This window comes from Pristis pectinata, chromosome 12, assembly GCF_009764475.1.
Source record: "Pristis pectinata isolate sPriPec2 chromosome 12, sPriPec2.1.pri, whole genome shotgun sequence".
NCBI lineage: Eukaryota > Metazoa > Chordata > Chondrichthyes > Rhinopristiformes > Pristidae > Pristis > Pristis pectinata.
The window spans coordinates 3,217,259-3,233,462 of record NC_067416.1 but is presented as its reverse complement, the minus strand read 5'-3'; the positions used below and the strand labels follow the sequence as shown (position 1 = coordinate 3,233,462).

At 45.6% G+C, this 16,204-nt stretch overlaps 1 protein-coding gene across 2 annotated transcripts in view; it reads right to left on the bottom strand.

Moving 5' to 3' along the window:
• Nucleotides 1–16,204, bottom strand: part of crtac1b (cartilage acidic protein 1b) — a 200,243-nt gene that overhangs the window by 62,350 nt on the left and 121,689 nt on the right. For both annotated transcript variants that reach the window (XM_052027207.1, XM_052027206.1), the window contains exon 7: nt 12,446–12,591. In XM_052027207.1, the coding sequence (XP_051883167.1) occupies nt 12,446–12,591 (146 nt within the window). The remainder of the gene's footprint in view (nt 1–12,445; nt 12,592–16,204) is intronic.

The window sequence follows — 16,204 nt, the reverse complement described above, 5'->3', positions numbered from 1 at the left end:
GTGAAATTTAAGGAGAGAACTTCACTTGGAGCTGACACTCCCAGCGCAACGGTGTGAGGTCTCTGCTTCCTGATGTACAGACCTCCTGTCTGGGCACCGAGGTGGAGTCAGGAGATCCCACAGAGGTATTCGAAGGAGTCAGCCCTGGCCTACAATCATTCCTCAACTCACTCACTGTCAAAAGTAAAATACTGCAGATGATGGAAATCTGAGACAAAACCTCTGACTAAAGGTCACCGACCTGGAATATTAGCTCCCTCTTTCTCTCCACAGATGCTGCCTGACCTGCTGGGAGTTTCCATCATTTTCTGACAGAGCCCTTAAAGAACTGATTACCCGGTGATTGCTGTGTGGGAGCTTGCTGTGCATAAACTGGCTGCTGACATCACAACAGAAACAGCTCCTCAATGGTCGCAAAGGGCTTTGGGATGTCCGGAGCTTGCGAATGGCGCTATGTAAATGCCCGCCTGTGGACTCACAGGACTCCGACCACGTTACGGCAGTAATTATTCATTTGAAGGTTAAGGTAATCTAGGGGTCATTCATTTCGTATATGTCATCAGCTCTCTAATAGGCTGTATATCAGCTTGCTGACAGCCTGAACTGTCACAGCAGTGGCCTGAGCAAGCTTAAACATGCAATCTGTTCTCTTAACAAGGGGAGCCCGCCTGTGTGGTAGGCTGATTGATGACAAATGATTTGAATTGTACATCAGGAGCCTGATGGCTGCACTACAGAATAAATGAGTCCGCAACGACAAGATGTTGGCTGTCAACGCACGGGTGCTGGAGTCTGCCTTTTAATGTTCAGCGACTGGTGCTTGGAGGATCTGTTACTTGGGTAGGAGTCCAGCAAACGCTGGCCCAGCCATGTGGACACTACGGCCAGGAAAGCTCACCAACGCTTCTGCTTCCTCAGAAGGCTAAGGAAATTCGGCACGTCCCCAATGACCCTCACCAATTTTCACAGATGCACCATAGAAAGCATCACGTCCATCATGGCAACTGCTCTGCCCGAGACCGCAAGGAATTGCAGAGAGTTGCGAACACAGCCCAGAAGTGTTAGCGTAACGCTATTACAGCGCCAGCGATCCGGGTTCAATTCCGGCCATTGTCCGTAAGGAGTTTGTACGTTCTCCCCGTGTCTGCGTGGATTTCCTCCGGGTGCTCCGGTTTCCTCCCACATTCCAAAGATGTACGGGTTAGGAAGTTGTGGGCGTGCTATGTTGGCGCTGGAAGCGTGGCGACACTTGCGGGCTGCCCCCAGAACACTTCACACAAAAGATGCATTTCACTGTGTGTTTCGATGTACATGTGACTAATAAAGAAATCTTATCTTATCTTATCTAACCTCTCTTTCACTGACTCTGTCTACACTTCCTGCTGCTTTGGCAAAGCTGCCAACATAATCAAAGACCCCTCCCACCCCGTTCATTCCCTCTTCTCCCCCCTCCCATTGGGCGGAAGATACAAAAGCTTGAGAGCACGTACCACCAGGCTCAAGGACAGCTTCTATCCCGCTGTTATCAGACTCTTGAATGAACCTCTCATACGCTAAAGGACGAGTTCTTGAACTCTGGATCCCTCAATCTACTATATCATGGCCCTTGCAGCTTAATGTTTACCTGCACTGCACTTCCTCTGTAACTGTAACACTATATTCTGTTACTGATGAAGTCCTGAGTCCTGATGAAGGATCTTGACCCAAAACATTAACTATTTATTTCTCTCTGTAGATGCTGCCTGACCTGCTGAATTACTCCAACGTTTTGTGTGTCTTGCTCTATATTCTGCATTCCCTTTTCCCTTTTGTACTACCTCAACGTACTTATGTACCGAATGATCTGTCTGGATGACATGCAAACAAAAGCTTTTCACTGTATCTCAGTACATGTGACAATAATAAACCAATTACAATTACTTGTAATAGCTTGCAATCAGCATAAGCTGCCATGGGGTGACCACTGTGGCTTGGTGGGTCTCACTCTTACCTCAGGGTCAGAAGGCTGTGGTGTCTAGTCCTGCTCCAGAGACACAAGCACAGAGAGAGCAGAAGGAGGTCCTTCTACACCTGATGACATTACCATGTCATGCCATGAAGCAAAAGGACAAAACCAAAGCTGGAGGAAAGGTTCTAAACTGGGGGAGGCTAACTTACTGGACAGCAAAGTGATTAACAAAAATGGGCGAGAAACAGGAACTTGAAGTTAAATCAGGAAGCAATGGGAGGCCTTCAAAGAAAAGGTGCGAGGGGTTCAGTGAACACTGAACAGTACAGCACAGAAACAGGCCCTTCAGCCCACAATGTCTGTGCCGACCATGACGCCAAATTAATTTAAACCTATCTGCCTGCACGTGATCCATATCCCCCCATTCCCAGCATGTTAAAGTGCCTGGAGACACAAGAGACTGCAGATGCCGGAACTTGGAGCAATACACAATCTGAATCAGAATCAAAATCAGGATTATTATCACTGACTTATATGATGTGGTTTGTTGTTCTGCGGCAACAGTACAATGTAAAGACGTAAAATTACTATAAATTACAGAAGTAAATAAATAATGCAAAACGTAAAGAAATGAGGTTGTATTCATGGGTTCATGGACCGTTCAGGAATCTGACGGCAGAGGGGAAGAAGCTGTTCCTGAATCGTTGAGTGTGGGTCTTCAGGCTTCTTCAGTGCTGAGCCCACTGCTCTACTCTCTCTACATGACTGTGTGGCTAGGCACAGCTCAAACACCATCTGTAAATTTGCCAATGACACCACTGTTTGTTGGCAGAATCTCAGATGGCGATGAGGAGGCGTACAGGACTGAGAAAGATCAGCTGGTTGAGTGGTGTCGCAACAACAACCTCACACTCAACATCAGCAAGACCAAGGCATTGATTGTGGACTTCAGGAAGGGGAAGTCGGGAGACACCAGTCCTTGCTAAGGGGTCAGCGGTGGAAAGGGTGAGCAGCTTCAAGTTCCTTGGTGTCAACATCTCAGAGGATCAATCCTGGGCCCAACACATTGATGCAATTACAAGAAGGCACACCAGCAGCTCTACTTCCTTAGGAGTTTGAGCAGGTTTGGTACGTCACCAAAGTCTCTTCCAAATGTCTACAGATGTACGGTGGAGAACATTCTGACTGGTTGCATCACCACCTGGTAGGAAGGCTCTAATGCACAGGATCGCAAGAAGCTACAGAGGGTTGTAGACTCAGCCAGCTCCATCACTGACACAACCCACCCCGCCATCGATGACATCTTCAAGAGGCGGTGCCTTAAGAAGGCGGCATCCGTCATTAAGAACCCTCACCACCCAGGCATGCCTTCTTCACGTTACTACCATTGGGGAGGAGGTACAGGAGCCTGAAGACCCACACTCAACAATTCAGGAACTTTCTGCTTCTTCCCCTCTGCCATCAGATTCCTGAACGGTCCATGAACCCATGAACACTACCTCGTTATTCCTTTTTTGCACTATTTATTATTTTTAGAACTTATTATAATGTTTATGTCTTTGCACTGTACTGCTGCCGCAAAACAACACATTTCACAACATATGTCAGTATTAATAAACCTGATTCTGATTCTGATTCCTGTACACTCCTGATTTTTGGAATAAATCCACACTTAGAAGGGCACAGATTAATTAGGGACAGTCAGTGTGGATTTGTTCAGGTCAGGTTGTGTCTGTTAAATTGGTAGAAATTTTTTGAAGAGGTAACAAGGAGGGTTGATGAGGGCAGTACGTCCGATGTAGTCTACATAGATTATAGCAAGCCTTTTTACAAGGTCCATCATAGCGGGCTGGTCAAAGAAATAGAAGGCTGTGGGAGCCAGGGGAGGGGACAACTGGGATCCAAAACTGGCTCAGTGGGAGGAAACAACAGAGTAATGGTGGATGGGTGTTCTTGTGAATGCAGGGTTCTATGAGGCTTAGAATTCAGTCATTTGCTTCTCATAATATATGTTACAGACATAAATGTAGCTGAGGAGACCACTCCTGTGACCAGGCTTACGGACACTTGATATTGTTTGCGATAAGGTGTGTCCTACGATTTCACAGTTCTGGTGGAGGCACCCAAGAAGCCACTCAATTTATGTGTTTTAATAGAAGAAATGTACAAGGATGTCACCAGGACTCGAGGGCCTTGTTAGAGGGAGAGGTTGGGCAGGCTGGGGCTTTACCCCATGGAGTGTGGGAAACTGAAGAGTGACCTTATAGAGGTGTATCATGAGGGGCATTGATAGGGTGAATAAGCACAGTCTTTTTCCCAGGGAAGAGGTACTAGAGGGCATAGGTTTAAGGTGATTTAAAGGGGACCAAAGGGGCAACTTCTTCACACAAGGAGGGTGGTCCGTATATTGAATGAGATGCCAGAGAAAGTGGTTGAGGCAGGTACAGTACATCACCAAAGACTCTTACAAATGTCTACAGATGTACAGTGGAGAACATTCTGACTGGTTGTATCACCGCCTGGTCTGGAGGCTCCAATGCACAGGATCGCAAGAGGCTGCAGAGGGTTGTAGACTCAACCAGCTCCATCACGGGCACAACCCTCCCCACCATCGAGGACATCTTCAAGAGGCAGTGCCTCAAGAAGGCAGCTTCCATCAATAAGGACCCTCACCATCTGAGACATGCCCTTTTCTCGTTACTACCATCGGGGAGGAGGTACAGGAGCCTGAAGACCCACACTCAACGTTTCAAGAACAGCTTCTCCCCCTCTGCCATCAGATTTCTAAACGGTCCATGAACCCATGACCACTGCCTCGTTATTATTTTTTACACTATTTATTTACTTTTGTAATTTATAATAATTTTATGTCTTTGCACTGTACTGCTGCCACAAAACAACAAGTTTCACGTCATATAAGTCAGTAATAATAAACCTGATTCTGATTCAGTAAGGACATTTGGATAAGTACATGGATAGGAGGGGTCTAGAGGAACAAGGGCCAAATGCAGGCAAGTGGGACTAGTTTGGTGGGCACCATGGTTGGCATGGACAAGTTGGGCCGAAGGGCCTGTTTCTCTGCTGTATTTACTGTATGACTAAACATAGGGTTGATTCCAGCAAGGCACAATCTGTCTGTAACCCTTTCCATGGGTACACAGATTGCCTCCACAAAGACCTACCATTTAGTTCAGACCCAACCCAAGAGTAAATTTCTTCAGTTGGAGAAGACAGTCCTCACAAATGGAGAAACTTTTATAGCAGCAAACTTCACTTCCCTGTGAGACAACAAAGGTTACAAAAACATCTGAGTGAGCCCTCCAATATACATAATATTGATTTACCAATCGTAGATGCATTAAATGCTCATTAACTAAATTAATGAGGAGAAGCACAAAGAAATACCTGCTCACAATTCCAGAGTTCAGCTAATGGGAGATAATCGTTCACTGGATTGATTGTATGATGTAACAAGATTTATCAAAATTGTTCATACATCCAAAACATGTTTGATCTATTTTAAAGGTCGTCCAGACTACGTCCAAAAATGAATTATTAAGAAAATGATCATTTAATGATTTTTTTTTAATACCGCAGTAGAATATATGAGAGCTGAGGATCAGTGAATATTTGATTCAAAAATCAGTTGGGTTAATCTTGTGGGTATCAAGGGCACCTGTGGGACAAGACTACTATTGAATCTTTTCATGTCTATCACATAATCATTAACTATAATTTTATGATGACCTGTCTTTCAGGAGAAGCTTTTGCCTTATTTTCATAGAACATAGAACGTAGAACACAGAACAGTACAGCACAGGAACAGGCCCTTCGGCCCACAATGTTGTGCTGAACTAATTAAACTAGTAATTAAATGCCTAACTAAGCTAATCCATTCTGCCTACACAATGTCCACATCCCTCCATCCCCTGCACATTCATGTGTCTGTCTAAGATCATCGTAAACATTTCTATCATCCTGGCAGCCTGTTCCAGGCACCGACCGCTCTCTGTGTAAAAAACCTGCCCCGCACATCTCCTTTAAACTTACCCCCTCTCACCTTAAATGCATGCCCTCTAGTATTAGACATTTCGACCCTGGGATAAAAGACACCAGCTGTCTACTCTATCTATGCCTCTCATAAACCTCTATCAGGTCTCCCCTCTGCCTCTGCCGCTCCAGAGAAAACAACCCAAGTTTGTCCTCTCCTTATAGCTCAGGCTCTCTAATCCAGGCAGCATCCTGGCGAACCTCTTCTGCACCCTCTCCAAAGCCTCCAGATCCTTCTGACAATGGGGTAACCAGAACTGAATGCAACACTCCAGATGTGGCCTAACCGGAGTTTTATAAAGCTTCAACATAACTTGCTGACTCTTGAACTCATTGCCTTAACTAATAAAGGCAAGCATGCGATACGCCTTCTTTACCGTCCTATCAACCTGTGCGGCCACTTTCAGGGAGCTATGAACTTGGTCCCCAAGATCCTTCTGTACATTAACAGAATACTTTTTTGTCTCATTTATTTGTTCACACGATGACGATGACAGCATTTATTATCCATCCCTAATTGCCCCTGAGCTAGAGGCAGCTGAGTCAACCACACTGATGGGTCTGGAGTCACACACAGCTCAGACCTGGTCAGGACAGCAGATTTCTTTCCCTGGAGGATATAAGTGATGCAGACCACTTATTTATGACAGTATGATAGTTTTGTGGTCACCATTAGTGAGCACGTTTTATTAAGCTCCAGATTTTCTCAATTATGTTTCTATGCTGAGAAAAATAGAGGGCTATGGGTAAGCCTAGTAATTTCTAGGGTAGGGACATGTTCAGCACAGCTTTGTGGGCTGAAGGGCATGAATTGTGCTGTAGTTTTTCTATGTTTTCTACTTTTCTATGTTACTTGACTTTAATTCTCCAGCTAAAGCTGGGATTTGAACTCATGCCTCTCATCAATGGTGAAGAACTTTGGCAGCCGGTTCGGGGATCTAACTAGTATCTTTTCACTTAATTAAATTTTCAAGATCTTGGTGTTGCTGGCAGGGCCAGCATTCATTGGCCATCCCTAATTGTTGAGAAGGTGGGGGTGAGCCACCTTCTTGAACGGCTGCAGTCCCTCTGGTGAAGGTGCTCCTGCAGTCTGTCAGGGAGGGAGTTCCAGGAGTTAGACCCAGTGACGGTAAAGGAACAGCAAGATACTTCCATGTCAGGATGTGGTGCTACATGGAGGGGAACCTGCAGGTGGTGGTGTTCCCCTGTTGCTGTCCAATGCACTGCAAGGGGAAGTGGGGATATACTCTGCGCTAAACGTCTGCCCATATTTGAAGCAAAACACTGATCATCTGCTGACCGGGAACCCACCGCTTCTCCTGACTCGGAGTGTAACCACCTCCTTCCTCCCGTCTTTGCAATAAAGCCCTTGGATCCACACATCCTGAGAATGTGATCTACAGTCTCGGCCAAGAGGCATCACCTCTGACACCGTGGCTCTCCCTCGGTACTGGGAAATATATAAAATTCTTAGAGCACTGAGCAGAGTAGAGTTGGGGTAGATGTTTCCCCTGGACAGGGGGTCTAGAACTAGGGGTCACAGTCTTGGAATAAGGGATGGATCCTCGTTCGGAAGAGGGAATGTCCTTCAATGGAACCAGCCAATCCCCAGCTAGAGCACCTGGTACTCTCACCAACTGAACTGGTCAAACTAGAGTCATAGAGAGAAACAGCACGGAAACTGGCCCTCCGGCCCACCAAGGCCATGTCGACCATCAACCACCCATTTACACTGATCCCATTTTATTCTCCCCACGTTCCCATCAACTCCCCCCAGATTCTACCCCTCACCCACACACCAGGGGCAATGTACAGTGGCCGATTAACCCACCAACCTGCACGTTTTTGGGATGTGGGAGGAAACCGGAGCATGCAGAGGAAATACACACGGTCTCAGGGAGAACGTTCAAACTCCACACAGACGGCGCCGGAGGTCAGGATTGAACCCAGGTCCCTGGGGTTGTGAGGGATCAACTCTACCACTGTGTGGCTGTGCTGCCCAAACTCTCAGGCATGGCACAGACACCCGTGTGTTCTGGTCCACTCAAGGGGTTTGAGGACAAAATATCTGGGTCAGCGTTCCCAGTGCCGAGGGAGTGCTGCACTGTCACAGGAACTGCCTTTGGGAAAGGCTTCCAGTCCTCTCAAGTGGACATTAAAAGATCCAACTACACTACTTGCAACAAAAGTAATGTTCTGCATGGTATCCCCGAAAATCACAATGCATCTGATCAACAGACCAACAACAGGTTAAACCCTGGGTTACTCTACCTTAGTGAACACAATAACATAAGGATTAGGAGCAGGGATCAGCCATTCGACCCCTCAGATCTGTTCTGTCTTTGACCTAACTCAATGCCATTTTCCTGGTCTTTCCCCCACATCCCTCCATTCCCTCTAATATCCGGAAATCCATTGTTTGAAATGAAGTCAGTGACTGATCCTCCACAGCTCTCCAGGGTACAGAATTCCAAAGAAACACCTCCCCCTGGCTGAAGAATTGTGCCCTCAATTCAGTCCTAAAGGGTCCGCCCCTTATTCCAAGACTGTGACCCCTAGTTCTGGACCCCTTGTCCAGGGGAAATATCTACCCCAACTCTACTCTGCTTCGTGCTCGAAGAATTCTGTATGCTTCCATGAGGCCACCCTTCATTCTTGTAAACGAGAGAAAATAAGCCAAACCTACTCAATCTCTCCTGAGATAATAGACAGACCCTCCCAAGTTGCTGCACTCCCTCAGGGGGTTACCCCCCGTCCCTTTCACTTTAATGTTAAACATACACATTTGCAATGCTGGGGATGTAATGCAGGTCGTTGACCAGTCTATTGAGGTTTGTTTATTGCCTTGATCCATGCTTGAAATCCTAATTTATCCTGGGGTTGCCAGCAATTCCCTACTCCTGGGATTGTAGAATAATTGATAAAAATGTGCTCTGGTACAAAGATCGCTAGCAGATAGCTTAATCAGTAATTAAGTACAGTCTCGAACTGATCACAGATTGTCTCAGTAAACAATTGACGTATCTATCAGAGCTTGATACCGCGAGAGGTAGAACCCATCCCGTCAGGGCTATCAGCTGGCCAGGAGAAAACCTTCCTTCCTTCCTCCTTGGGTCTGAGAGTGACCTGTTTCCACTCCAGCCAGTCAAGTGGGAGGTGCGTGTGTGAATTCTTTTAGTGTGAGATGACCATTGCACACCAGCTACCACACAGGAGCAGAGTGAAGTCTTGGTCCAACGGCAAGTGGACGACAAGGTGATCGGAGATCACAACTGGTTGCATAGACTTAGCACATACACGGACTGCACACATACAGACTGCACACATACATACTGCACACATACATACTGCACACACATGGACAGCACACACACGGACTGCAAACATACAGACTGCATACACACGGACTGCACACACACGGACTGTACACACACAGACTGCACACACATGAACTGCACACATACAGAATGCACACACACAGATAGCACACATACATACTGCACACATACAGACTGCACACACACAGATTGCACACACACAGATAGCACACACACGGACTGCACACATACGGACTGCAAACATACGGACTGCACATACACGGACAGCACACACACGGACCTGGACTCATGGACTGCACACACAGACTTGGACACACACACAGACTGCACACACACAGACTGCACATACACAGAATGCACATACACAGACTACACACACTCACACAGAAACACTCTAAGCAAATACAGAGGCATTCCGAGCACACACACACCCTGACACACATGTGCACACACATGCACACAAACAGAAACACACACATGTAAACAGAAACACACATGCACAAACACACACCACACAAACACACACACCATGCACACACACACACACATGCACACACACACACACACACACACACACAAACAGAAACACACACATGCAAACAGAAACACACACATGCAAACAGAAACACATAAGAATAAACACACACACACACACACACACACAAACACACACACATTCTAAGGCCATTCAGCCCTCTCGGATGAGTGGTCTTTCGTTGACCTGTACTTTAAGCCCGTTTCCCATTTACCTGCCTTGAGTTCACAAGTCCAAGCCTTCTTCTCTTAAAACAATGCACCAATCTCAAATTAGCAAATCTCAATAAAGTTGACCAGCTATCTGCAGACCTAATTCTACCAGTTTGCATTCTCCCTGATATCAGCCTTAAAACCTTGGATCTTTTTTATTTAAACATCAGAGCACTGGTTCATTCAAACACAGACATTAATTGGTTGAAAGTACAGCAGCAGAGACCAGAGCAGAGACATTACAGCAACACACAGGATGCTGCAGGAATTCACCGGGTCAGGTAGTATCTATGGAGGGAAGTGGACAGTCGACATTTCGGGTCGAGACCCTTCATCTGGACTTTACAGTACATGGAAGCTTTCCTAAGTTGCTCCCTTGTGGTAGATTCCTCTATCCCAACAGGGGAAATAGTTCCATCCTCATGATCCGATTCCTTTAACCATGTGTATTATTTATTCATTCACCAGGCTGTGGGCGTAGCTGGGAATATCACCATTTGACATCCCCTCCCAACCTTTCTTAATCTGGGTGGATAGTTGGGCCATTTCAGAACCAGTAACATTCATGATCAGAAACTGACAAATGTGGGTCAAATAATAATCATTTTGCACAATAATTATGCATTCACGATGGTGGTATTCAAGATAAAATTAACAGATCTCTTCTTGGTCGATTGTGTCTCAAATGCTTTGGAGATACTCAACTCCAACGTCAAACTCATCAGAAGCAAATGTCCAACCAAGCCCCAACATCTTAGTGCTGGTAGCTAAGGATAAACTTCACACACGTGTATGCACCTTCACCAAGGCATGAAGGAAATCAAGCATTATGAAGTTACTGCAGGAGAATGGTAAAAAAACGATCAGCCATGATCTCATTGAATGGTAGGGCGGGCATGAGGGGCTAAATGGCCTATGACTGCTTCTGTCTCTTACTTCATCTTAGCTTATCTTCATTTACCTGTCTTCTCTCCTTAACTCTTCCTATCATTAGTTAACAACGATCTATCGGTCTTGGTCTTTGCGTTTTCACCATCTCCAGTCTCAGTAGTTTACAGCACAGAGCTCCGACCTTCAGTTTCCAACATTCAAGCTCCTGCTCTCCAGGCTCAGCAGTCAGGAAGACTCTTGAGGCCCTGACCAGGACACCCCTGTGGTGGCTTCTCCTTCTACTTAACCAACTCAAACCAAACCCAAACAACATGAGAGTGTACAAACCAGGACCATGCCATTTGACTTCTTATGACTGCTCCACCACTATGTTGGGTAATGGAGAACCTTCTACTTGAAGGACATTAGAGAACCTGGAGTAGTAGAAAATGCATCTGGTCAAACTGATTGTGACCACAAAACTATTGTATTGTCAGAAAACAATGGGCAGCACCGTGGCACAGCAGGTAGAGCCGCTGCCTCACAGTTCCAGAGATCCGGGTTCAATCCCGACCTCCAGCGCTGTCTGTGTGGAGTTTGCACGTTTTCCCTGTGACCACGTGGGTTTCCCCCAGGCGCTCCAGCTTCCTCCCGCCACCCACAGACATGCAGATCACTGGGCTAATTGGCTGCTGTAAATTTTTGAACAGTGACTATGAATCTTTGTTTCTCCCACAAGATGAAACATCTTCTCCACACCCACCCTGTCAAGAACCTTGTACACTTCAACCACTTCCAGACTCCAGCAAGCACAACCCTAGTCCATTTAAACTTTCCCAAGACAACTTGCTCCTTCTCAGCATTAGTCCAGTAAACCTCTGAACTGCTTTCAAAACATACTACACACAGGACTCCAGATGTACTCCCACTAGGCCTTCGATATCTGAAGCATAACGTTTCTTCTTTTACATTCAATTCCCTTCAAACAGCTTTCCTAATTACTTGCTGTACCTACAAAATAAATATTTGGTAAATCATGCACTGGAAGTCCCACATCAATCTGTATCTCAGAGTTCTGTAATATGATATACATTTTTGTTTTATTTTCCTGCTACAACATACAATTTCACATTTTCCACATTGCATTTTATTTGCACAATCTTTGCCCACTTTTCTGACCCCCTTATATCCCCTTCACCAAACTATTTTGCCAACAATCTTTGCATCTTCAGCAAATTCAGCAACGGTATCTTTGGAGCTTTCATCCAAGCCACTTACATAAACTGTAAGACGTTGGGGCCCAGTCACCGATCGTTGTGCACACCCCTCCTTCCATGAGTAGGTGGCTATGTGAGAACTTCAGTGGATAATCACATTCCCCAACATCTCCATAAACAAAATGACAAACAGGAAGGACCCACCAAGCAAAGGGACAAAACCCTTGGAGGTAAAATGCCTCATGAAATAATTGAAGATCACCATGCATTCTTACCCTAAAACGGACTTTTCCATTCACAGTGGTCTGTAGATAGAAGCGGTGAGGTCCCATCCAGTTGCCGTAGACTATGTCCACCTTCCCATCTCTGTTAAAGTCTGCCAGGGCCAGCCCACGGCCATGCTGATGAGGATCATCAATTCCTGAAAGGCAGCAGAACACACTCTCTTATACTGGGGATCACCCACCTACTGTAATACAATGGGTTCATGGTGTACAGTGGTGTGTAGACTGGGCAGCTGCTTCAGACAACACCCTATTCAAGGAAGGAAATCTCATGCAATTTGGCCTGTTTGTGATCCCAAATCTTTCAATGGGGTTGACTCTCAACTGCGTCTTCAGTTCAGGGGCAAGAAAGGATGGAGAATATAAGGGGGATGTCAGGGGTAAGTTTTTTACACAGGGAGTGGTGGGTGCGTGGAACGCACTGCCAGCAGAGGTTGTGGGGGCAGATACATTAGGGACATTTAAGAGACTCTTAGATAGACACATGGATGATAGAGAAATGGAGGGCTATGTGGGAGGGAAGGGTTAGATAGATATTAGAGCAGGATAAGATGTCGGCACAACATTGTGGGCCGAAGGGCCTGTACTGTGCTGTAATGTTCTATGTTCTATGTAATAAATGCTGGCATTACCAGTGACATCCACACACTGTGCATGGATAAACTCATCCCAAACATTTGGCTGCCTGTTACTTAATGCTCCATCTCACTCTCCCTCTGACCTCCCCACTCTCAGCCTGTTTCAACAAAGCTCAACACAAGCTTGAAGAACAGCACCTCACCTTCTGACTGGGTACATCACAGTCTTTCAGATAATCAACATTTCTGATATTTTCATTTCACATTTCTAACCTTTTTTCCTTCTTTTAACCAACACAACCCCCAGCCACTTTTTCCTTTGCTCGTCCCATCACCACCATCTGCCTTCTCTTATTCCTGCACCATCATCTCTTTCGTCATTTAATTTTTCTGCCTCCTCCCCGATAACTTTCTATTGCTTTTTTCTCCTCTCCTCCCCCTTTCCCTCCATCTTAAAACTTCTCCCAGTTCTGATGAGAGGTTATCGATCTGAGACATTAACTGTTTCTCTGTCAATAGACACTGCCTGACCTCCTGAGTATTTCCGGCATTTCACATGGAACGTAGAACAGTACAGCACAGTACAGGCCCTTCAGCCCACGATGTTGTGCCGACCTACTCCCTGATCAATCTAACCCTTCCCTCCTGCACAGCCCATAACCCTCCATTTTTCTTACATCCACGTGCCTATCCAAGAGTCTTTTAAATGTCCCTATTGCATCAGCCTCTACCACCATTCCCAGCAGTGTGTTCCACACACCCACCACTCTGTGGAAAAAAACTACCTCTGACTTCTCCCCTAAACTTTCCTCTACTCACCTTGAAATTATCCCCCTCGTGTTAGCCATTTACGTCCTGGGATAAAGGTGCTGGCTGTCCATGCCTCTCATGATCTTATCCACCTCTGTCAAGTTGCCTCTCATCCTCCCTTGCTCTAAAGAGAAAAACCCTCGCTTGCTCAACCTTTCCTCACATGTTCTCTAATCCAGGCAGCATCCTGGTAAATCTCCTCTGTACCCTCCCTAAAGCTTCCACATCCTTCCTATAATGAGGTGATCAGAACTGAACACAATACTCCAAGTGTGGTCTCACCAGAGTTCTATAGAACTGCAACATTACCTCACGGCTCTTGAACCCAATCCCCCAACTAACGAAGGCCAACACACCATACGGCTTCTTAACCACCCTATCAACTTGCTTATCATTACCACCAGCTCAACCCTTACACATCTTCTTTCCTCCCTACCCCCATCCCAGTTTCCCTCACATTTTCTTTCCCAAACTTTTCTTGTTTCTAAAGTGGTATTGGTATTGGTTTATTATTGCCACACGTACCGAGGTACAGTGAAAAACTTTGTTTTGCATGCCACCCATACAGATCATTTCATCACATCAGTGCATCGAGTTAGTAGAAGGGAAAACAATAACAGAACGCAGAATAAAGTGTTACAGTCACAGAGAAAGTGCAGTGCAGGCAGACGATAAGGTGCAAAGGCTATGACAAGGTAGATTGAGAGATGAAGAGTTCATCTTTAACGAACAAGAGGTCCATTTAAGAGTCTTATAACAGCAGAATAGAAGCTGTCCTTGAACCTGGAGGTACGTGTGATTAAGAAATAGGAGCGGGGACCACTCAGCCCCTCAAACCTGTCCCACCTTTCAATAAGATCACAGCCATTTCCTGTCTGATTCCGTGCTTATTTTTCTCAATCTATTATGAAACATAATTATGCAGAATCATTAACGCTGTTTCATCTCCACAGGTTCTGCTGAGAATTTCCAGTCATTTCTGTTTTTATTCTAAACTTTCTCACATTGCTTCTTACACCCAAGTCTTAGTCATTTATAAAAATGGACAATAGTAACGGACTCAAACCTGTCACAGACAGGCTAGGGAGGACGATGTCACATGGTAGGTAGGGTGGTGAAGAAGGCATTTGGCACGTTGGCCTTCATCAGTCAGGGTATTAAACACAGGAGGTGGGAAGTCATGCTGCAGTTATATAAGATGTTGGTGAGTCCACACCTGGAGCACTGTGCACAGGAAAGATGTTATTAAACTAGAAAGAGTGCAGAAGAGATTTACAGGGATGTTGCCTGTACTCGGGGGCCTGAGTTACAAGGAGAGGTTGTGTGGACTAGGACTTTATTCCCTGGAATTTAGGAGATTGAGGGGTGACCTGATAGGGGTGTATCAGATCATGAGGGGTGTAGACAGGGTGAAAGTGCATAGTCTTTTTCCCAGGGAGGGGGTGCTAAAAACAAGAGGGCATAGGATTAAGATCAAAGGGGAGAGATTTAAAAGGGACATCAGGGTCAGCTTCTTCACGCAAAGGGTGCTGTGTATTTGGAATGAGCTGCCAGAAACAGTGGTTGAGGCGGGCACATCAGCAATGGTTAAAAGCCGTCTAGATAAGTCCATGGATAGGAGAGGTTTAAATGATCAAACGCAGGCAGATGGCACTAGCTCACTGTGAAGCATAGCTAGCATGGACGAGTTGGGCCGAAGGGCCTTTTTCCATGCTGTATGACTCTATGACTAGGAAGGATGTTCTGCTGAGAGATTAGGAACAGCTTGAGGGGAGAATTGAAAAGCAGAACCACAAGGTTTATTACCTGAGCCACATTCACATTGGAAAAGGTTTAATGAGATCGCTGAAGTAAACATGTGGTTCGAAGTCTGGTGTGGAAGAAATGGGTTCTGATTCACACGTCACTGACACTGGTACTGGAAATGGAATTGATTTATTATTGTCACTTGTACCGAGGTACGGTGAAAAACTTGTCCTATCGGGATGGGCTTCATTTCAACCATGCTGGAACCAGTGTCCTGGTGAATTGCTTAATTAGGGATGTAAAAAAGGGCTTTAAACTCATGAGGAGGCAGTGGGAGGGTTCAAGAGATGAGAAGTTTAATAAACAAAAAGAAATGAAAGAAGCATTGCCACAGGGTAGGGAAGGGATGAATGAAAATCAGAAACGACAGAAAGTAAAGGCAAAATTGTGCAGCAAAAATTGTTAAGGCACTACTTAACAACTGTAAAAAGCTTAAGGCTCTTTATCTGAATGCACACAGCATTTGTACGCAGATAGATGAGTTGCCAGCACATATAGAAATAAATGAGTTTGATCCAATAGCTATTACAGAGACATGGTTGCAGGGTGACCAGGA